At 37.0% G+C, this 24,956-nt stretch overlaps 1 protein-coding gene across 13 annotated transcripts in view; it reads left to right on the forward strand.

The window, feature by feature from the left end:
* Positions 1-24,956, forward strand: part of PARD3 (par-3 family cell polarity regulator) — a 638,153-nt gene that overhangs the window by 350,137 nt on the left and 263,060 nt on the right. For all 13 annotated transcript variants that reach the window (XM_082648190.1, XM_082648201.1, XM_082648198.1 and 10 more), the window contains 5 exons: positions 11,221-11,346; positions 12,499-12,878; positions 16,775-16,914; positions 19,490-19,618; positions 21,968-22,006. In XM_082648190.1, coding sequence (XP_082504316.1) covers positions 11,221-11,346; positions 12,499-12,878; positions 16,775-16,914; positions 19,490-19,618; positions 21,968-22,006 — 814 coding nt within the window. The remainder of the gene's footprint in view (positions 1-11,220; positions 11,347-12,498; positions 12,879-16,774; positions 16,915-19,489; positions 19,619-21,967; positions 22,007-24,956) is intronic.

Below are 24,956 nucleotides of genomic sequence, written 5' to 3' on the forward strand. Positions count from 1 at the left end.
ATGTTTGCTTGTATATGTTTTCAAATACTATGAACTGAATTTGCAACTAATCAAATGTTTGATGAGCCTCCATCATCCACAAGTGAAATGCTGCCTCCTTCCGCATGGAGGGGGCGGGCATTAGCCTTTGAAGTTTACTTCCATCCCCTCTTATTTACCCGTCTAATTATTACCCAAATGAAACATATTTATGAACTATTTGGCTTCTTAGTTTGAACTTCTTTCTTTTATTGTTATCATTTTATCGATTTTTTAACTTCTTTTACACTGGGAGAAGAAAAGGGGGAGCTGGAAAGTCACCTTAGGCCAGTGACCAAGAACAGGAACATAGTTTCAACCCTTGTCAAGGAATTCCAAGCGTCCAGTATATTGTGAGAGATGGAGGAAACATCAGTTACAAGCATGTGATTGAGTTATCTACTTAATCGTTCAAAATAAGTATTTGAACAATTGTACTGCCTTCCCGGTATATGTTCCTGACAGTATCGAGTCCAGATTTCATGTCTTTGGTAAAGCACACGCTTTATGGAAGGTCTGGAAGCTGACACTGTGATTTACATAGAACTCTGCTGGAGTACGAGGCTTGAATGTGAGCGTTGTATCTAACAAGATGTGAAATTCACCTTGAATTGGGGACGGGGGGGTGTTACATTCACAGAGTTATGACTGCTTTCACTTTCTTCCTTCTTTTTTTTAAAACTCTGGAGAAATGTCACTGAAATGTCTTCAAAGGACTTTCAGTTAAATAAGCTTAGTTGTTTTCAAAATGGCCCTTGCCTTTATCTCCTTTAAAAATTATAATTTTAAGTGATCTCAGAAGTTAAACCTTTTTCCATTTATTTCGTTAGTAGAAAGATATGAGAAGAGGGTAGAATGCATGGATGATAGCCTCCCGGTATTAGTGTGCCTTTAACTGTTTGTGGAATATAACTCGTCACAAATGAGATTTAATCGTGTATGTACCAGCTTTAAACCAGTATTTCAATTACAAACATGTTACTTTCTGTCATTTATTACACACTTCCTACGTCAGTGTGAAAGGATATTAGGATGAAATAGGTTAAAAAGCCTTAAGCAAAAGAAGTATAAGATAGAAAAAGAAATCTACTGCAGATTAATTCAGTGGAAGGCATTTCACAAAATCGACCACAGTTACTGGTTACCATGGCGTTTCGTTTCGATATACAGAACACATTCAAGGAGACAAGGATTCCTGTACAGAACTAGAAGGTGTTTTATAGCTGAGTCATTTTTAATCCCTATTGATGTGGCAGCTTAATGAGGAATCTCCTGTACAGCTTCCCTATACAAGGGACAAAGAGATTAAGAAAATGAGATTCTTTATAAATCCTTTTCTGGCATTACTAGTTTTCATACTGGGAAACAGAACAGAATTCTTTCCCGCCAACACCTGTGATGCATCTTTGAGCTTCCTCATCACCTTGGCGGTCATGGTTCTTCAGAGAGAGGCTGACAATGCAAAGAACAGCAGGAGGACTGCTGAACAACCATAGACGCCAGTCTTCAGGAGCCAGAGACACCTATCTCACGTGTTCTCAGAAATGCTGACACGTGGTTCTTCTCAGTCAGTCAGAAACCTCCCCAAGCATTTACCGTGTGATGGTTCCTGTGTTAGGTGCTGGGAGACAAGGATGAGCAGGACACAGTCTCTCTCCAGGGGTTTGCAGTCAAGATGGAGTGATAGCCAGGAACTCACACTATTATAATTGTGATAAATGCCGACATCCCTGTATCATAGGTGTTCTGTGAGCTGATAGAGGAGGGATTGTCTGAATTAGGTAACTGAAGTTGGCTTCTTGTAGAAGATGATTTTAATTGTGATGACAGCTTATAAAGGGAGCTACATCCGCTCAATGGTGGCTGCAAGGGCAAATTAAGCAATGCAGTATAGCAGAAAGGAAGAAATTAATCAGGACTCGTGAAGAAATTGCACATATTATCCAGTGGGAATACAAGAATACATATTCGTGGGATGTAGGTTGAAATTTCCAAGAATAACTTTCTTTGTACAAAATTCCTATCATACTTGGGCCCTCTCAGTTTGGGAGATGTAACTAATTGAATAACACTTACTGAATACTTATTTTCCTAAAAGTGACACATGCATGTCAGTATTGCTTTCTGATTTCAATTTCTAAGTCAGAAAGTCTCAGGGAACAGTGCAGAATGGGAATTAAACATCATAAAGAGAAGAAACTCAATGCTGAACATCTCGAGTATCAAATATAATTCAGGAAAATTGGAAGAGTGTGAAGTCAATGTTAGAGAAATTTTTAAAGCTACTTAGGTATTATTATGGCCTGAGGTATAATGAAGTTTTTTGTATAAAAATCCTGCTGGACCAATTTAAAAAGGCTATTTTCTAGAGTAGGTTGAATGTTGTTCCCCGATTGGGGACATTAGTGACCGTTGGCTTGTGGCTGCCGTTCCCCCAGCCACTGTCTTGGATGGTAGAAACAGAGACAAAATAAATGCATGGGAGAGACTGTGCTGTCTCCCCCCTCCCCCCTTTTTATTTAAGATTTTTTTTTGATATGGACCATTTTTAAAGTCTCTGTTAAATATGTTACAATATTGCTTCTGGCTTTTTTTTTTTTTTTCTTTTTTAGTTTTTGGCTGTGAGGTATGTGGGATCTTAGCTCCCCGACCAGGGATCGAACCCACACCCCCTGCATTGGAAGGCGAAGTCTTAACCACTGGACTGCTAGGGAAGTCCCTGTGCTGTCTCCCCTTGATGCTCTGTTTTTCTCTAGTCATCATCTTGTATTTTATTCAAAAATATAAAGTTAACTGATCCCCACCCAGAACTCTTTATTCACAGTTTTGTTACCTTGAAATTGATTTTCACTTCACACATGTAATTTCATTTCCTCCTGATTTAAATGTCAAACATAACCTCCTTATTTAAATTACAAGTGCTACTGTTTTCAGGAAAGCTATGCCAAGTAATTGTCATTTCCTTTGGCAGAAAAACCATGTTTCATGTTATATTTTTTTATATTTCTAGGACCTAGCCCAACGGTATTGCTCACTGAAGCTTACTGTGATGATCCCTATTAGCTCTGCATTGCTGTATTAGAAACAGAACAATAAGAATGTATCCTGCCTTGATGTTAATGAGTTTTCCTGAGCCTTTCTAATTACTTAGGAATACGATTATGTTATAATGTTAAGTATTTAGAAAGCAAAATATAAAAGTATATTCTGAAATAGGGGCTGGGCTTATGAAATAAGGTTTTGTATTTAGTTTTAAGGGATGTAAGGTCTAATTGAGAAATATGTATATAAAAAGATCTATACTATGTGTCTAAAGAACTCAGTGCACATGTGCCGTAGGGTTTAGAGGAAGGAGGGCTACTGACTATTGGATGTTATGAAGCAGTAGAACTTGATCTGTTCTTTAAAGGAAATATAGGACTTACGCTAGCGATATTCCGGAAAGATAGTCTTTCTAGGAAGAGAACATATGAAGGGAAGATGCTCCATACAAATTTATGTGATTTGCTGAGAAATAATGAGTCAATGATTTGAAACCGAGTGTATTGGAAGATAACACTGGAGAGATGGTTAGAAAGCACTTTGTGAATGGCCTCTGAGACTTCATTCAGTAAATAACAGAGAAATTGTTGAAGGTTTTCGAGAAATAATCATTGTGTTATTTAAAAAAATAACTATTATTCCTCTACTTGGACTCCCAGTCTAACTTACAGTGAATATTCTTAGTCTTTTCCCCTCTGGGCACACGTATGGCTAAAGCATATTATTCTTAAAAAAGTGCAGCCTGCTTCTCCGAGCCTTTTCTGTAATGGGCCTTTTCCCATTTATGTACATTCTTTATTCTTAGCCCTGTGGCCCTTGGAATTTTCTTTCGCTGTGCTTTTTCTTATGCAAATAGTAATTGTATGTTTGTTTATTTTATTAAGCAAGTGTTTTGTTGTTGTTGTTGTCTGTTTGTTTTTAAAGATCTGGTGTCTCCTAGGTACCACTCTTGGTTCTAGGCAAACTCTCTGTAAAGGGTCAGATAGTTAATATTTTGGGCACTGTGGGCCACCAAGTTTCTGCTGCAAGTATTCAATTCTGTCATTGTAGCGTGAAAGCAGCCATAGACATGGATAACCCAACAAGCCTGGCTGTATTCCAGAAAAGCTTCATTTGCAAAAACACGTGGCAGGTCAGAGTTTGGCTCGTGGCCGGTAATTTGCCAGCCCTGCTCTAGAGAAGCAGACAAATAAAAAATGCCTGCCATCATGGAGTTTACATTCTATTATTTTTCATATCTAAAATTCCTTCTTCTATGTTTCCTATTCATATTGTTTTGGGGGCCAGAGTCCAGAATTTTATTTCCACCTACTTGGTTGATGAGAAAGCCTCTTTATTGTAACCGTATATTATTTCCCATCATTGCACCCTACTAATTCCAACAAATTCCCAGGACGAAGGGAAATAGAAAAAAATCAACCGCATTTAACATCCTCCAGTTAGTAATAGGCACCCACAGATTACTTCTTCCCAATATCTGATTGTCAACCATGAGACCTGAGGAAAAATCTAAAGTCTTTTAATTAGGAAAACAGTCCTTGGTAAGAAGGAGTGTGTATGTGTGTGGGTCTGCGTGTTTTAAGCTTTCTGCTGCTGCCTCCTGCTGCCAACTGCCTTACTTATTAATTGCTCTCAACTTTCTTTTTACAGATGTGCCATCGTTTGATTTGTCTGATTAATTTTGAGTTGTATCCCGAATGATGTTTTTCAGCCATTTATCTTCAGTTTGATAGAGTATCAGGTGAAGGGTCAATACCAAACCTTTCGATTGCCATATTGTTTCTTTTCATGACTTTTTTCCTGGACTTATTTTCTTACTTGTATTACTATCCATAAATTCTGCCACGTAAAGCTAAAAAAAGTCACATCCCCAGAGGAATATTTTAAATGTTTAGGTTTTGGAGTTGAAATAAAAGTGACCCTGTTGGAAAATGTATATTCCTGTGACCAGATTAATATAGAAAAGGAGTGAAGTATAAATGTTTGTTTTCTGTATTGTAGATGCACATATTGAACAATTTTCCTCTCAAATAAAAACTGAAGTGTTTATAAAGTTTTTAACTATTCTGTATACAAGAGTAGTTAGCAAACATCTTTGGAAGGTCTTAAGAAAAAGCATACTCCTCTACTTAATTATTCAGTGAAAATCTGTGAACTTGGCTACTCTGATTAATATTTACATGGGTTATAAATAATGTTAGTTATAACTCTTAGCTCATCTAACCTTTATTTTATTATCTTTTGCTCTATAACATCAAAAACAGACAGTTCATCTTTTTCCAGAATTTCCAGTGAGCTGTGCTGTCTTCCCTCTTTGCGGCAGTCAGTGACAGCCTGGACCACATGCTGAGTCTTCATGTTATTGGCAGAGGGGTTGTTAGGAATCACCCATGTTTTGAGGCCAGAGATGCCTGGGACAGAATCTGGCTCTGTCTTTTTAGGAAGTGTGGTCTGGGCAAGTTAGCTTCACTTAGCCTCGGTCTTCGCGTCTGAGGGCTGGGACACTCCTGTGACTTTGTCTGGTTAAAATATGAAAATACATGTACTTATAAAATACATGTCAAATACTTTTAGTGAGGTACTTGGCAGTGGCAGCTAAGAAGAATGCTATTTCACCTTCCACTTATGTTCCTGTGATGTGCCATTAAAATTTCCTCCAAATGCTGGGAGTTCTGGTTGTGTAGGCAAGTGCTGATGAGTCTTTGTAACAGTAGAAAACGATCTCTTCTATCATGGATGTGAGATGAGACTTTACTCTTATATCATAAATTTGAGAATCCCAGTACACAGTTAGTTAGTTGGGTGTATCTGTTAATAAAGAATTACAGCCAGTTTGAATTTCATGGAAACGACTCAGGTGTTAAGAAGAGATTTATCCAAGGCTTGTATACTGTATTTCAGTTCACTGTAGAGTTTTAAAGTTGACTGTTCATTTTTAAAAGAATAAAAATGCACTTGAACTCTGTGTACTTGATTTTAATTTAAGTATTTTCCAAGAAACACAATTTAACTTTACTGAATCTGTAGCCTTTCGTCTGTAAGTCTTAGGTTGTGCATTCTCAGTTGCAGACTTGCTTTGTTCTAATAAAGGGACATGCTAAATGCAGTTGTTATAGAGAGGAAAGTTGTATTTTCCATTTAGATAAATCTTGCTTCTTTAAATGTAGTAGTACGATGCCTATCATTTCTGCCCTAATCTAAGGGAGTTCTCTACTTTTACTTTACCATTTTTGGGTCTACTTTATCTCATCCACTAAAGATTAAAAAAAAAAAATCAAGATGTTATATTAATTTGCCATTCTGGCTGTGGTTCTGAGGGATAGAATATAGGTCATTGCCAGCCCCCGGTTTAGTACTCAGTGAGGTGAGAGGGTCTTGCTGATGCGAGCCCATTCTGCGCATGCCTTCTCTGCCTTCACTGTATTTGTGGTGTTTATACTCTGTCAGATTTTATTAAGATGAATTATGATCATTTCCATACAGCTGGGTGGCAGTTGTGGGAGTTTACATTATCAAAGCAAAACTCAGACTTGCTCAGCCAATTTAGATGTCAATAAAACATTTGTTACTTATTTTCAGTTTTATCATTGGCTGTAATTTATACTTAGAATTGAAAATGTTAACATGTGTGACTGAGTTTGTTTTAATTAAGTGTATAATTAGGCTAATGAACCTTGTAAAAATGTAGTGGTGCAATCCTTAATATAATCTAAGCAGTTAAATTCCTAATTATGCATCCAAAATCATGTACAGAGATGCCGCCTTTCAATGGCTTGCTCTCTGGGGCTGTATTCTTCTTCTTTGCCCTCTTTGGGGGTTAAGGAACATGGTACAAAAGCCATGATGAAAGACTTCAAAGAAACGTGTGCATTTACTTATTTTTTCTTTTAGGAAAATGATTCAGAAGTGGGATTTGTTCATAGTGGACATAGTATTTTTTTCCCTAAATTTTTGAAAAGGTAGAAGGACCAGGGGAGAGGAGTAGATCTGGGGACATTTACGATTTACCAGAAGAAATCCCCTCGTTCAGAAAGCATCTTGCCAAGTCGGGTTCACATTAGATTCATGCAGGAGGTGAAGAGGTCTGTCCCCTGTACCCCTGAGCCCTGTAGCCATGGCTTCACAGAGCCGCCCTCCCTGCTATGTTAATAATACACCTGCTCGTTCTCCTGTGCCAGCCAGCACAGCCAGGCTGGTGCTTCTGTCCCTGGACTGTTCCCCATAAGCAGAGCTTCCACCCCTCCCCCAACTCCTCTTCTCCTGCTCCCCTCTCCTATTTTTTGCAAAGTGGCTTCTTCTTCTGATGGAAAGTGGTTGCCCTAGTAAGGAATTCTGGTACTAACTGCCAAGAAGAAAATCCATCGTCCACTCCGGTAGAGCGACATGCCAAAATGCTCTGACCTTTACGACCTTCAATTATTTTCTCTAATAAGAGTGTTATGGGAACCACAACACCATCGGTACTCATTTCTTTATTCCTTTAGAAGGAATTCTAGTTGCTGGTTGAATTTGCAGTATAGATCCCTAAAATTTGTTTCTAATTGTGCTATCCGAGTCGCCTTTCCCGGGGCGGTGGCGGGTGTGGAGATGTAACTGCTGGCACACACACGTTTTTCAGGAAGATGAAAGTCTCTGTTATTACTTCCCGTTGATTTCCCTTCAGAGGGCCCTCTTCATTCTCAGTCTGGCTGTTATGTTATCAGTTCAATTTTCCTGTAAAGTTTTTTTGATAGTTCATCCCCATTCCTTTTGTAATCACTTTCAGCTAGTGAAGCAAATGAGATAATTTTGCAGATTGTACCATTTTCCTTTTAAATTAATCCATTCTTTTGGAGAGGGTGATTCTAATAGTGTGGTCAAGTACTTAGAAATCAGCAGGCTACTAAGTTCTCCTTAATTCAGCCTGTTCCGTTGATTCCCTGATCACTTGCTGTGTCAGTCAGGGTGAAATTCTTCCCCTTCTGCTCCTCTACCCATCCCCCCCAGCCCACCCCCATCAGCTCCCGAGCCTCTAGTGCTGAGAAAGAGGATTCTGAGGTTTTTGCAACTACTTTTACAACGTTGGATTCTAAAACCTCATTAATAAATGTCTGCAATATTTCATGTAAATGCGATAGCGTATTTGTTTATGATTTGTAACATTTTTACTGTATGTTAGGATTACTCATGCATTTGGCCATATATGAGGGCTTGTATAGAAAGACAAGTCATTCAGTGAATGAAGCATGTCAGGCCTTTTTACTGTGGATTATTATTGTAGAATGATTCCCATGGGAAAAAAAGTAGATTTAAGAAAAGGAAAATGATTACCTAGATGAATATAAATCTATAGACCTATTCATCTGAAAAATATTAATGCCACTTCTGTAGAATTAAATTACAGATTTCCAAGTTATATTATTTAAATTGTCATAGATACTGAAAGGTTCTGTTGGAGATAAATGTATAAATTTGAACAAATGACTGATACTAGTTACCTGCTAAGTAATTTCCATTAAACACAGTCTGTCTCTCTCTATTTCTCTAAGAATATTCTGTGGACTATTTTGGAATACACAAAACATTTCAGAATACATAAAGGCATAATAATTTTCAATCACTTTAGATCACAGAAATGTTGTAACCATATTGAGAAATCACTCACGATCTCACCAATTAAAAACTAATTAATTAACTGGAGTGACTCTTGGTAGGGCATATTTTTACTCAGGGGCTGAATACATCAACTTGAAAGAAGCCCTGTTGGTCTGCAGAGGCAGCTTTTAGCAACAGGTGTGGTACCAAGCTGTGGCTCTGTCAAGACTGCCCATGGGTGGCCAAGTCATCTTTGCCTTCCCCTGTGCTCTCACATGGCTGCTTGGATGGCGAAGTGGCCCAATGTCTTCTTCTGGTTCCACTATTACCAACAACTGTGATTTAATTTGATTTCTCTAATTATTTTGTCCCATTCAACAGAGTCATAGGTATATCTTAATGATAGGATGCTTTTGATAGAACACTTTGTTCAGTCGCCCATAGAGACAAACGAACAGTAGGGAAGCTTGGGGAGATAGATTGTGGGCTTGGTGACATTTTAGTGGTCACTTAATTATTGGTGTGGCACATTAAGAGATTGCTTCCTGTCAAGTAGGAGCTCAGACAGTTAAGTTGCTCATGCTGCTGTGTCAGTGTACTTTTTCTTGTCTTTGGGCTGAGAGAATTTTTATATTTATTTATCAGTGGTTCCAATATACGGTGGCAAGTAACTGAAAATAACCTACATCATATTTTTTTCTTTAGTCACCAAGCTTCTTAGACTCTTACACTAGTAGATGCTAATCCCCAAATAGTAACATGACAAAAGGCAATTTAAATGTTAGCTCCTCTTACTCTTGTAGGTAGGTATGCTTAACCATAGTAAGACACCATGCCTGTTTATTATATTTAATAATAAAGATTAGAATGAAGTTAAGCAGTGACTCAGTAAATGTTTATGAAAGAAAGAAGGTTAAACTGCAAAATAACAAGCAAAAAAAAAAGGACCTTTGCTTTAATTCAATTCATTTCAGCTCAGTCCTATATTTGGTATAAGTGACACAGTCATGAAAAAAAGGATCCGAATCTGGATTTTATTTCACTTATTCTATTTTGCAAAAAGCTTATTAGAAATAGGAGGCTTGTTTGCTTCAGCTAAACTCAAGCACCCATTCATTCAGTTGTCATTTGTCAAGACCTTACTATGAGCTGAGTGCTGGAGCACGTATTGCTGAGTCCTACCTTCCCCACCTTCCAGGAGCTCACAGTGCAACAGTAGAGATAAGGTGTGTGTACAAGTAACAGTAGCAGGGGAGCGAGATCAACAACAACGATTACTGCAAAGGTTTAAAAGAAGAAGGACGCTATCTATTGGAGTATCTTCCTACTGGAAAGCATATACAGGGTACTGCAAATTGTACTCCATTGGAAAATACAGACAGGCGATTGGAAATGATGGTATCTTCAACTTTAATTTATTCAGGATTATGAATGCTGGCTTCTTTTTTTTTTTGGCCGCATTGTGCGGCGTGTGGGATCTTAGTTCCCTGACCAGGGGTTGAACCCGAACCTTCTGCATTGGAAGCACAGAGTCTTAACCGCTGGACCGCCAGGAAAGTCCCCTAAATGCTAGTTTCTGTATGGGCATTTTTTTTGTGTGTCTCTAAATATTAGGATTATGAAAGAAAATGCAAGCTTGGGACAAGCCAAAAATAAGTTCATAAAAATTTTAACATGATCATAATACAGATTATATGCTAACCGTCAATTAAGTCAGAGCATCAGAACTAGGTGGAGATTCCTATTTCTTATCAAGCTGTGTTCATATATAGTGTTTGTTATTTGTCCCAGGGTATAAAGAATGTCCATCCTGTCCATCAAGGAGTTAGTGCTCTAGACCAAGTACATTTGTGATAATATATATATATATTTTTTCTCCATCTTGGTCTCTAAAAGTTCATTTGGGCTTTTCTTTCGACTTGAAATTTGAGTCCACATGGAGGGGTGAATGGTGACGGGCATTATTGGAACCTGTCGCCGGCTTTCTGTTTTCTTCTGATGGGAATAATGGCAACAACTTACTTACTTTTGGGAGACCTAAGAAGTTTTGAAATTCAGAACATGAGGCATTACCAAATTCAGATGCCAAGAATGGAAACTCTTCTGTTTTTGGAATCTTCCCCAATTTTCCGTCTCATGTACAGGTTAGCCTCTCCTTGTTACCTTTCCTTTCATGGAAAGGTGGGGCTGCCATCAGCACTGTACCAGCTAGCTTAAAACAGAAATCTGCCAGAGCTGCTCGCAGCCCATGCTCGTCCATGCTGCCCACCGCCACGGCCAGGAGCCATGGGGCCAGCTCTGCCGGGAGCATTTTTAAGCATAGAGAGAAGGGTACGATTTGTTGCAGAAGCATAACACTGACACGCCAGAAACGATTGCCTATATTTATTGAAAGGATCCCTTTCTACACACCATTTATAGTGTTGTGATTTCTGTGTTGGCGTTATTTTTAAATGTCTGAATAGCAATTTAAGGCACCCCTTTATTAGGCAGTCTTTGTAAGTATAATCCCGCCATTAAAGCAGTAGGGCATTGTGCACGGTGGAAATATTACATGTGTAATGATTTGCATTCTTAATGTTCCAGAACCCTGGGGTTATTAGTAAAACGATTGGAGAAAGGTGGTAAAGCTGAACAAGAAAACCTTTTTCATGAGAATGATTGCATTGTCAGGATTAATGATGGCGACCTTCGAAATAGAAGATTTGAACAGTAAGTGTGTGCTGCCTCATTGCTGCACTTTCCCTGCATCAGGCGTGACAGAGCGCGGGCGATTGGGGTACCTCAGACCATATGTCTGTGGTCTCTGCCTTCATGCTGGAGAGGAGTATTTTCTGCCATTATCTAGCTTTTAAAAATTTCATCAAACTCCAGGTAATCACCGTCATTAGACTATGTTTCCAAATGCCCTCTGACTGACGCAGCACTTCTTAAAATATTATGGGCCCGATTTAGGCTTTACGGTTTGGCCACTTCCTCGCCTTTTGGAAAATCCATCAGGTTGCTGGTTTTTATTATACTTTTAACTCACATGTCCAACTTTGTCACATATAATGTGACAAATAGGAAGACAAAGCTCCTTGGACCTGCAGTGTCCACTCAGATTTTCCTTATCCTGACTCAAGCCCTTACTCCATTAAAAAGATAAAAATTGTCCAGTTCCTATAAAACAAGGCAAAAATGAGCAGAAATCATAAGGACTTGGTTAAAGACCTGACTAGGGATCCAGGTAAGATGGAGTAGCTTCTTGGGCTGGTCTTGGAATAGCACAGTGGCCAACAGCTCTTAACATTTTGAGTTATTGAAGCTGCATTGGCATTCTGAGATGTTTGCATGCGCAAACTTGGATTAATTTTTCTGATAAATAATGGATAGTCACTTTCTAAAGTTTTCTAAGTGTACTTATAAATATATTTCTTTAAAAACTCGACTGTTCTCCTTGTAAGGAAATACTTTATGACTTTTAAAAGTCGTATTGGATAATGTTGTAGAGAGGAGGTTATATTTAATTTCTCTTAATATTGAAATGATAATACCTGTTGTGCTTAAAACTGCAGTCTGACTGAATGATTTACAGCGGAGGGTCTTCTGTGGAGGGCATACCAAAATACTGGTATTGTGCCTGTAGTTGTACATAACTTGGTCATTTTTATCTAGAGAATGAGAAATTTATATTTGGAGACACAGCCCTGCTGCTATCAGAGCTTGCAAACCCGATTGATAAGTGGGTTATGAGAATTTTGTTTTCAGTTTCAACCAAGTCTGTCCGTCCTTGTTGCTTAATGAGTATACTTAACTAAGCTCGTAACATCTTCGAGTCTGCCAGTCTTCATTTGCTAAGTTTCCATTCTCTCTCAAACCCAGAGCACAACATATGTTTCGCCAAGCCATGCGGACCTCCATCATTTGGTTCCATGTGGTTCCCGCAGCCAATAAAGAGCAGTACGAACAACTGTCCCAAAGCGAGAGGAACAATTACTATTCGAGCCGCTTCAGCCCCGACAGCCAGCATGTGGATCACAGGAGTGTGAACAGTGCAGGGCCGCAGGCTCTGCCGAGGGCGCCCCGGCCGAACCCCCTGCCCGAGCACGCGGACCCTCACCCCCGACTCCTACCTCAGAGTGCACAGCCCTCGGGAAAGCCGCCCGCCGCTCCAGGCCCAGCCGTACACCACGTGTTCAGTCCCAGCAGTAGTTACAACACCAAAAAAGTAGGCAAGAAGCTTAACATCCAGCTTAAGAAAGGTATGACCTGTCTTCCTGTTTTTCACAGAATTTAGTTTCAAAATCAACCAACTAACCCAAAGCGTCCTGAGTCTTACCTCATTATTAAGAACTGATACATCTTTTTAAAAAAGCATTTACAGTTGTGTATTTCTTTATGCTCTTCAGATTCACTTTGCTGTATAAAAATTAACACGTAGAAGATCAGAGGATAGGCCTTAAACGTTATGTTTCTATGAAAAAAGTAGCAGCTACGACTGCCGTAAAATTTTTGGCAACGAAGGAAATGGGTTTCAGGATGTTACCATCAAACCCAAAGCAACAGGGAGGCTCTGACTGTTTTGAGTGCCCCACTTGATGTCCACATGCAGCCCCCCTGGAGGACGTTAGAAGTCCTTCCTCCAGTTCAGCCCGTCCTTTGGTAATGGGAAGGGATTGACTCCTTTGAAGCTGTTGGTGGTTCCCGGTGAAATGCTGAGAAGCAAGGCCACTGGCCCCTTGTCTCCTGCTCTTCCAGAATATCGCATTCTTCCCTTCCTCAAGGTGACAAGGGGAATCGGAATGGGCCTTGCTAGTACTTTACTACCTGTGCCTTACATCAGTGTGTTTATTTAAGGATCCCCCGCCCTCAGACAGTGCATCCTTGTGTACAGGAGGCGTTCAGTTCTGTGCTGGCCTCCCTGATGACTCAGATCAGGCTCCTAGGTTTGGCTTTCTCATTCCCAGTCACCATCCCCTCCAGGCACTGAGATATACTTTTGCTATTAATCATCTCTTTTAGCTGAGCATTTTTATATATTTTTAAATCATGTCCTTCAAACTGGTGTCATTATAAAGAATATTTCTCCTTTTATGAGCTCAACCAACTCCTACAGTTAGTTGGAAATGAACCAGAGAGGCTGAGCGATTTCCTCAAGTCATGTGGCCACCAGCAGCAGATTCTTACTGGAACCTTTTCCGTGTCCTGACATTGAGACCGTTCTTCTTTCCATTCGGGGTAGAGTTTACAACTCTGTAAACTCTGAGATTCCTATTTCCTTTCTAAATCATACTCTTTCATTGAACTTTATGTGAACCACAAATGCCTTCTTTCTGGTTACTGGCTTTTTAAGCTCCAAATACTTGGTTGACCTGATCAGGAATTGACAACCTCACTCCACTTTTGAAACCCCTTACAGATACAGAATCACATCAGCTTAAACCCCTTTTAGCCCTGTTAATGCATAAGTGAGAGGAATATCAGATTCTCTTTCTTCCTTTTTCTACACTCAAATGAAAGGACGTGGTTTTTAAGCAAAAGGATATCAAGAAACACAAAGAGAGTTGTATAAAACATAAAATTCTGCTTGGGATCTTTCAAAAAGGAAGACTATTTTCCATTGTCATAAAGATTTTAGTTCATAAATATCTTTGCCTTTTTACTCTGATATAGGCATATTCATTGTTTAATTACAGTTTTCCATACAATTACTATATGTTAACTCCTTATGATATAATATGAACTTTTTAAATGAAGTGAAATTTTATTTGCCATTAAAAGAATCACTCTTTTGAATACAGAAATCAATAGTTTTATTTTGGTAGCATTTAAAAATATATGATTACATGTTACAGAAGTTAATTTAGAAAGATTATGCTCAATCAACATAAAAATAGAAATAATAGTTTTCTTTTAAACATTTTTCTGACCTTGAGTTATATAACTGATACAGAGCGTCATAGATCTGGCCTGATTTTAATTTGTTAACTATGAGAATGTATGGCAAAAGGTGGAAACTGCCTGTGCATTCTGCCAGTACTTACAAATATAAAAAAATAATGTTCACTATAAATAAAAGTGACAAAGACTTCTCATTGTCTGTGATTAGTACTAAATAGAGATGTTTTAATGATTGTATGAGGTTGAACAAGTTTTCATTGTAGTTAACAGGCAATGTTTTTACCAGTTATTATGGTTACATTTAACATTTTTTAATGAAGTACATCAAAAATGTAGGGTTTGTCAGTGTTAAACTTTAAATTCAGTTCAAAGTGAACTGACACGATTTGAATGACAGAAGCTCTTCATAAACTGAGGTCAAAGCTAAGGACTAAGAAAGCCTTTGTCATAATGATTCTTTGGCATAATTTTGGAACTATGTCATATAACATGTCGAAATAGAAGAGCCCCTATGTACCTGCTTCCGTAATTATGATTTCTTAATATTTATTGTCATTTTGGCCTTCTCAAATACCCTGCTCTTTGGTAGAAATTAGCTTTTTAATAAAGTCAGAGGAGAAGGTCAGTGATCTATTTCAGTCAGTGCAAAATGTTTTGTTGGCTTTGCTAAATGAAAATTGATATCTATTTATCTTTCTTTGAAAGGTCATTGCCTGAACTTTTGGCGTACAGATTTAGGGGTTATTGCTGATATTTTAATAGTGTTTTGTTTCATAAAACAATCAGTCTTTGTAGTTCATAGAAATTAATATTGCGAAAGGAGAATAATTTAGAATTCTTCCTTAATAAATGTTATTGCAAGTCATTAGAGTTTCACGAAAGCACAGAAACATATGGAAAAGTCCCAGCAGAATAATTAGGAGAATTTCATATAGACAATATGCCGTTCAAGTCTTCACAGAAGACTTAAGAAATTAACAGCCCAGGCACATTAAAGTGATTTCAGACTTGAAGTAAATGAATGTTTTGTTTGAATTTGAGAATATTTACAGTAGGTTTTTGTTACATGTACTGTGTTTTCATCATTTCTACTTTGTTTCTTCTTTAACCCACATTTTTATTCATGTTTATTTGCCCATATTTGTTCACTTAGAGATTCATACCCTGACTTACAGTTTTTTAGCGAGTGCTGCATCAAATTAATGAGTTCTGTAGATTTTTCACCTTTACATATCTCTTTATTCTTCCTTTATTGAGCAAGTATTTGTCCTCAAATCATTTTAACTGGAATGGAACCTAATATAGTTTTTAAAAGCTCTGGTAGAAATGAATCATTATTGGAAGCCTTATAAAAATTCTGTTGATTCATTAGAAATTTATCATTATCTTCACATTTTTTCTTGGCTCTTTCTGGCTCACTGCATGTTGGTTTCAGTGACATAACCCTTTTCACTGTATTGAGCTTGTAAGGGGGCCTGTCGAGAAAGCTGCCAAAGAGCCTGGAATTGAAATTACACACTAGCACAGTCAAGTGTAAACGCCTCAGTACACTCAGTACTCAGTACTCAGTACCTTTAAACATCATATGTTGATCCCCAGATTTGGTAGCTATGAGCTCAGATGGGTCATTTGCCTTTTTTTTTTTTTTTTTTTTTTTTTTTGAGAAATATAAACGGTAGGATTTAGGTGAACTAGAAGAGAACTAGGCGAAGATAATATGGTTCATCCTGTCAGTTTGGGGAGGTTCTTTTATCTGTGTCTAGAAACATTTCTCATTTCATTGTTTCTTTTCCATCTCCCTGGACTTGTTCTCTTCCTTGTCTTCACTGCTTACCCTTCAAATCCGGATACCGTTATTGCACAGTCGTACTTGATACTTGAGATACTATGAGTTTTAACAGGTTTTTCGGGGGGGTTTTTGCATAGAGAAATTGTTTATTTTCATAATCAAATATTTAGACAAATTTAAAAACATTCAACAGGCATATTTGTATATTATTTTCATCTGTCTGACTAGGTTCCCGTTTTTTCTTAGACTAATGAATTTTGATATATATACCATTTAAACCTTCCATGATTTAGTCTGTGTTGAAAAATCTTACAACTTTTAAAGTATTAAATGGGTAGGTCAGTGTGAAAGTTACAAAATGTCAAGTTGAGGTAGAGAATAATAACAGATCCTTCATGTATGATATACTTGTGAAATTCAAGATATCTCATTTTGTTTACCTCTTTTTTTTTTCTGTTATATATTCAGGTACAGAAGGTTTGGGATTCAGCATCACTTCCCGGGATGTGACAATAGGCGGCTCAGCTCCAATTTATGTGAAAAACATCCTCCCACGAGGGGCTGCCATCCAAGATGGCCGACTGAAGGCGGGAGATAGACTCATAGAGGTGAGTGGCTTCAGATGTTCCATGATTCTTGAAAAGTTCCATTTTCAAGGGTCAGAGTCGTTTGAACATTTTCATAAAATATGAAATTAAATGATATAATTCAGCAGAAGTATGCATCCTAAAACATTGTATTTCCGCTTCACTTTTACATTTCTCCGTGTTATTTGATGCGAAATGTCTTTTCATTTAGTTTACTCATAAATTTTTAGTTACTTGGACATTTGGTTTATGAGATAACATAACATTTGTCATTATGTAAGTACAGTGTCTGTTAGGTTATATTTCTGGATGACTTTAAATTTATGTCTGGCAGTATAGAAATGTTATCTCCTCTGGAATCAGAGCAGAGACAAATGAAGTAAATGAAAACAGTGTGTCTTGATGAGAAGAACAAGGAAGTTTGGAAATGTCAGCGTGGAGAATGAATTGAGACATAAAAATCAAATGTCAGGAAAAAAAAGAAATAGTCTTTCAAAATTTCCTTTCTGTACCTCATGGGTTTCATTTGGTTCATTGGTCTTTGAAGCTATCTTTGACATACATAAAGATACATAATTTCTTATGTATGAAGTTTGTGTGAATGTTGTGCATGTAGAAATAAAGGGGGGAAAGATGGAGAAAGAGGATACTTTGTTAGTGGTTTTTCTAGTGTTTTCTTTAGAAAACATAGTCTGTATTTTTAGCGGCAGGCACTGTGTTTCATAATTATTAACTAGCATTTAAGTACTAGTGTTAAATATATTGAATGGATAAACAACAAGGTCCTCCTGTACAGCACAGAGAACTATATTCAGTATCCCATGGTAAACCATAATGGAAAAGAATATTTAAACAAAGAATGTATGTGTATGTATGACTGAATCATTTGGCTGTACAGCAGAAATTTATACAACATTGTAAATCAACTATACTTAAATTAAGAAAAAGAACCAAGCACTAATGTTAAAGTAAATTTTTATGACATTATCCTTTTTTCTTAACTGAAAAGTAACGGAGCAAAGGAATAGCTTCCAGATTTTTTCCTGTGTCTACATTTTGGGCCTGGATTCCTTCAATCTTCCTCTTTCCTCTTTGTCTTGTTTGCATGACACCATGTTTTAAAGGGAGAGCGATAGAGGCCCAGTAAAAGGGAAGGTTTAAGTACAAATTGTGTTTAGGGTATTGTTTCCAGAAAGGGCCTCTTGTCCTCGGGCTGTAAGTGGGGTACTGTTAGTCCCCGTTTGTAATTGTAGCTTGTTTCATTTAGGAAGTGTATCAGCTTATTTTTGCCTCTAAATCATAAAAAAGCCTGTCCCCTCCCTAGCCCTCTCTCCCTGCAGGGCCCCTGCCCTTCTTCCTTGCTAAAGGTAATCCGCTTTATTTTTGTGTCTCCCTTTCATCATGTAACTACTTTACTTGTGACACATCACAGAGGCTTTTGCTTTTCTTTTGAGGAATGGAAGGGTCTGCGATCTGTATCTCTTCAGGATTAGGCTTTATCTTCTGTAGCTCTCAGGCGTATTTTAAACCTACCTCTCTAGTATCCTTGGTTGTATTTCTACAATATCAGCAGTTCTGTGGGCAAAAAGGTTTTCTGAGTATCTGGATATTTGCAAGCCTATATTTAAATCAAGTATCAAGTGACTAATTTTTAAAAATTATCTGGAAAAGTTCTGCTGTCTTTGAACCTATTATTACTGACCTATTTCCTACAATCCCTTGATAGTAATGCATTGAGCTATATAAGAAGGTTTTCAGTGGGGGAAAGGTTCCAGAACATTAAAACTACAGGAATTTTGATATTACAATTTAAATGATATATTTAATTGCCTTAGACAAATGCTATTTCTGTCTAAAGAGAGTAATATAGAATACTTTGAAAAAGAGATTTCCACTCTCATTCCTGTTAAATACGTAGTGCTTGCTGGTCATATTCTACTTTCTACAAAAAATGATGAGATTCCCCAGGAAGTGGTATTTTCAAATCTCTCTCTTTTGTTTTCCCCCCTGGTAAATTTTTTTTTCTTAAAACATTGAAAAATCTTGGAGTGAAATACTGCAAGCCCTCCAAAAGTATTATTTAGTAGAGATTCTTCTTCAGTGTTGGCTTTTTAGGGATTAAAAAGGTATCATCCTAATTTTCTGTAAAATTTCAGTGAAAGCTAAAATGTTCTTACCACAATATTTTGAGTGTGTTTTTACTGTCTTCTGCAAGGGTGGCATCTTTTTATTTTGGTGCAAGGAAATCTGTGATGCACAAGGGCATCAAGATATCCCAGTTCGAAGCCAGGAAGTTCTGTGTTAACTTGGCGTTGTAGATATATTTGTATCTCTGGTTACTTGTTAATGCACTAGTGGCTGTGCTTTTGGTGTATTGATAAGACCTGAAGGGTTGACTGCTTCCTGCCTCACCTCTAGGTAACTGGTCTGCATTTCTTTATTAGCCCCAGCAGCCTGAAGGTTATCAGATCAGGGCAGAATGTACCACGCAGTGAACCATGTTCCACGGCAGACATGATCAGTTCTAGAATGTGTGTGTCGTCTCTTGTTATCTGTTTGCCCAGTATCACAGCTGAAAACTTTTTGTCTGTTTTAGGTAAATGGAGTTGATCTAGCAGGCAAATCCCAGGAGGAAGTTGTTTCGCTGTTGAGAAGCACCAAGATGGAAGGGACCGTGAGCCTTCTGGTCTTTCGCCAAGAAGATGCCTTCCACCCAAGGGAACTGGTGTGTAAATTCAGAGCAGATGAAAGGTTTCTGATGCACATGGGGCAGGGATCTGGGCTAGCGACCTGCTGGCCAGTGTTTATTAAGAGATTTTCCAAGCAGTGTCTATATTTTATATATCTTTCAGCCTTAGCATAATACAAGCATTCCTTCCTCATATTTCTTCTGTTTTGGAAACAGATATCCACAATGTTGAGTGCAAGAGTATTTGAAAATCAGATTGCAGGGATATTTTCTAGGACAGCAAATGTTTATTACTGAACGCTTTTAGAGGGACTGATTGAATACAGAGATGTCGATTATTCCATAACTGTCACTTCAGAGGCTGTTGTTGAAAGCTTGCCATCTTCTCCACTACATATGACAAATTTTCATATTTCAAGTTTTCATGGTACGTGTAGCTAAGCCAAATAAAGATGCTTGCTTACTGTTGTATGAAAAAGAGGACCTTAATTAAATACTCTTATTGAAAGTAAAAAGACCTGAGTTGCAATAAACCCCAGGGCCATTAATTCCCAACATAGACATTATTTAGAATGACATAAATGAAATGAAAAGGCATTTGTTTGCAAACTATTTATTTCACTTTTTATACATATGTCAGTGCATCTAAATATTAGATAGGGGTATTTACATAGTATTTGTGTGAACGAAATCTGTATATTAAATTGACACAGTTCTTAATGTTTTTCTGCAAGAAGTGGTAGGTTTCATTTATGTGTAGAAATAATATAATTGGAGGAATCACCTTTATCTTTTGTTTTGGTGTGGTAGGAAACTTGTTTTACTTCAAGTACAAGTGGTATTTTAAATATTTCAAAACAGATTCTAGTTGGGTCATTTTAGGACATTTGACCTGTCTTTCAGATAGCTTTTAGCTTTATCTAAACAATAATGAATCCGTATATACTAGAGTGGTTTTAGGGACGCAGTAGGTTTTAGGGACGCAGTTCCCAAATTTGTCCGATTGCCCTAATTCTCTTAGGCTAATCCTTCAAGTATGGATGTGTCATGGTTAATAAAAATTTCCTTTTATTATAAAACAGATTTTAGTCTTGGGAATACCCCATCTCTTGGTTACACACACGCTGACAATTTACTATGATTTCATGGAAATTTCAGATTGTGATAGGGCTGAAAACTGAACACTTGTGTTTTAAGTAGATTTTGAGAAATGATGAAAACTTCTTTATTTCTGTTTAGAAATGTTTAATGCATTATTTCTCAATTTAAATTTGGTTTTCCATTTTCCCCCCACTGTTATCCAATTCTGTGCTTTAAATGCCACCTGATCCTAAATCTGGAGTTGTCTCTATTAAATTGTAAATGAGCAGTTAAAAAAAAAATTTAAAAAAAACACGAAGCTTTAGATGCGATAAAGCTTTAGTTCTTCCTCAGTGTATCTGAGCCTGGGTGATAGTTGGCATTATTAGGTTGCCAAAGCTTAAACACTGCTCTTACAGCCGTTCCCGAGTTAGTGCCAGCACAGACCAGCTTAAGGTTATTCAAGTTCTTCTGGTCCAATTTTGATCTTCCAGGCTTCTGTTTTCCCCTTCTGCTGCCTCCTTTTTTTTTTTTTTCTCTTGGTTATTTAATTTATTGCTTGTGAGCTTTTCATTAAGGAGTGAGCCAGTAGGCCGTCAGTTTATTCACGTTGCAGCTGCTATTCAAGGTTTAAAAGAAAGAAAATTCTGAAAACTTAAAGGAGTGCATTGAAAATGATCTTTCAATCCAATTAACAGAGCTCTTTTCCTCTGTTTGGGGTGTCTGTGTTTAAATTCTGTGTCTAAAACAAAATACTTTTATCAATAGGTGCCCTTTTTTTTTTTATAAGTCAACCTTGTATCTGTTAATTAAAACAACTCTATAATACATGAAAAAAAAATCACATTTATAACCTGTGTAATATTGTAAAGTATGATGCTCGTGGTTCAGACTGTTATTCTCTGGTCTAGCTATCAAATTACAATATACCTTATAATTTAGACTTAGTTGGGAAAATTAGAAAACAAAATTAGAAACAGTGCCAGGAATAGAAAAGCAGTTTCGTGAGATTTGTTTGCCTCCAAATAATAAATTCATGATATACCGTGAATGAGCAAGTAAAAATTTACATCTAGAACAATTTTTAATTTTAAACAACCCCGCCCACACACATAAGATAATATAACCACATCAGTGAAAGTTTGCAAGACAGAGTAATATATCAGCCATTACTATAATCACCCTCTATATATTTTGTAGATTTTAAGAACAAACAATTTTTCCTTGAGAGTAAAGCTTTGTGTCCCTGTGTGTTGAAGATGGCTTTGGTCAGTCTGTATTTATGTTTTTCTTCAATTCTTCTAGAATGCAGAGCCAAGCCAGATGCAGATTCCAAAAGAAACGGTAAGAGCTTTGTCTTTTGCAGGATGCAGAGATGTTGGAAAGATAAATTGAACTAACTTCTTACTAATTAATTATGAAGTTATGTGTCCTCTCTTTTCTTGGCTCATAATAGATCCTAATATACAAAGATTTATTAAATCCCAAAGTGGTCTTACCTTAAGTGACTTATCGCTACTACCCCAAATGGAGAATATTTTGTGATTATTTTTGATCAGACAGGGATAAAAAAGAGACATTAAAGACTTTCCTATTCACCTGCATATTAAGAGGGAGCAAAATTGGTGAGTGACTTATTGCTACTACCCCAAATGAAGAATATTTTGTGATTATTTTTAATCAGACAGGGATAAAAAGGAGACATTAAAGACCTGTATATTAAGAGGGAGTAAAATTGGTGAACTTAGTAGTTGAACTATCTATCTATCTATCTATCTATCTATATATATATAGACTTCATGAGTTGTGAAGTGCTATAAGAGGCTACAAAAATGAAAAATGAAAAAAGAGAACAATTCAGGCATAGAAAAAATAGAGAGGGCTAAAAGTACAATAAAAATGTATCATAAACACGAAAAATAAAATATCAGCAATTAGACTAAATATATTGTCATAATAACTTATATTTAATAAGTTATTTATTATCAGTTATTATAGTGTATTTTAAGGGGCTAATTCTCCCAACCGAAGTAAGCTTTCACAGCTTAGATTAAAAAGCAAAAAATAGGTGTTTAAAAGATAAATCCTAATACAGGCTGAAAATAAAGGAACAAGTTGAGTACTAACAGGTGGTACTAACATAATGAAAGGAAGGATTGCCATATCAGTCTCTGAACTTATCTTCTTTTTTGTGTGGGTGCATTGCATGGGGAAAAAAGAGAGGGTGTTTTATATTGACACCTGATATCATCCAGTAGAAATTCCAACAGTCAGGATCTTTTATAGATTAAACAGCACAGCACAAACACATGTCATTCCCAAACCTTTGTGAGTAAAATGAAAATTTAGCAAAACCATACCCATGGTGGGTGATGCTAATACATATTTTTCCAGAATTTGGCATGTTAGATAGACAGATACAGTAAGAATATGAAGAAATTGAGTAAAATAATTAACACTAATAATAGCATTACATAATTTAATTTTTCTTGACACATTCATAACCAGACAACTCTGAACCTAATAAACAAACAAAATGTTATTTTCAAATATTCCGTCATTACAAAAATGGATGAATAATCAGACCTCAGAGGAAAATCAGTAAACAACCTTGAGAACATTACACACTCGTAAGTACAGGTTGTAGGAAATTCACAGCCTTCATTTTTTACCCATTAAATCAATAGGTCTGTGATAGTTAATCAGAATCACAATAGTATTTATTTGTGTGTGTGTGTGTGTGTGTGGTGTGATGGCGGGTATGTTGAGAGGTGAGGAGAAATTGGACAAGTTGATTCTGAAGAGTCAAGTGGGGCACAAGAATGATTTATTTTAAAAGACAATAATGATAGCAAAAGGTACTTTAAAGCTAGAATACTTAAATAGCATGATATTGTTATAGGAACAGACAAGTAGATCATTGAAACACATTGATGATGTAAGCAGTCCCAGTGTTTACGTGTGTGTGCATGTTTGTTAGAGGAGACATTTCAAAATAGCGGTAAAGAGTGGTTTGTTTAGTGTTTAGAACAATTGGCCATTCACTTTAAAAAGTTAGATTCCTTTTTCTCACCATACACCAAAATAAATCCCAGTTAATTATGAAATTAAACCTAAAAACATAGCAAAAAATATTGAGAAAATATGTGAAAAGTTTCTCTATTAACTTTGGAAAGTAAATGCTCGTCCCAGCATGACAAAGCCAAATGTCCTAAGAGAGTAGATTGATAGATTTGTTTATATATATTAAAAACCTTTCAGAGCAATAACCACACCATGAAAGAGTTGCAACGTGATCCTTGGGTGAAGAACCACTCTTTGGTGTTTGGAATCTTAATATCATAGAACTTTTTGGAAAAGCCAATGACTTCACACATAAACTACATCTGTTTATGCCTAAGATGATCTGAGATGGAAAATGATGATATAAGCAGTAAAGATAGGTGTGTTCTTTCAAAACATTTAGTCAGTCCTTGTGAGGAGATTGAGGATTAGCTCTGAAGTTTGCAGTCGCTAACGGGAAGAAGCAGCTTTGGCTTTAAATGTGGTATTCCGTTGAGAAGGTCTAGGTTTGTTCTGCTTCACTCCTCACCCACAAGCTTTCTGTGTTCTTGATAGCATGCCAGAGCAAATGACAATTCAGTCACCTTAACAAAAGAGATGATATATGTGTATGTGTGTCTGACTTGCAATTACAAACGGGAATTTTTTTCTGATAAGAGTTTTCCAAGCTAAGTTAAAGAAAGTACAGTTTTTTTGTTTGTTTTTGTTTTTGTCTAAATGTTTTCTTTTCGGTTTCTTGTTCTTTCTTTTCTCTCTCACATCTGGGCCTCTCTTTCTGCTCCTGCTAGGTGATACCATTTTGGGCTGTTAGAGGCTTCATGTTAAAATTATAATTAAAAACTTGAATTCCAGGATCTCTGCTTCTCTCTGTCTTTTGATGGCAAATCATTAAATTTATTCAAGTCGCAAAATTCTCTGATACTACTTAAACTTTCTGTGATTGTAAGCACTTTGAGAATGGAATGTCCTCAAGCTCAATTAGTTTGTTTGTTAGTTGATTACCACAATGACTCCCAGAACTGATTAAGTCCGAGAAATTTTTAAAAAGGTCATTTAGGTAGATGAGTAGGGCTGTACCAATAGTTGGTAGACCTTTCAAATATCTGAGAAGCAGGTTTCTTGTACATCTTCTAAATATTGTATTAATTAGTGAGAGCGGGCAACTAGAAACCCTACTGAGTTTTAGGTTATCTGTCCATTCAAAATTGGACAGAAAGCTGAATTATTTAGC

This window comes from Grampus griseus (assembly GCF_964374135.1).
Source record: "Grampus griseus genome assembly, chromosome: 2".
Lineage (NCBI taxonomy): Eukaryota > Metazoa > Chordata > Mammalia > Artiodactyla > Delphinidae > Grampus > Grampus griseus.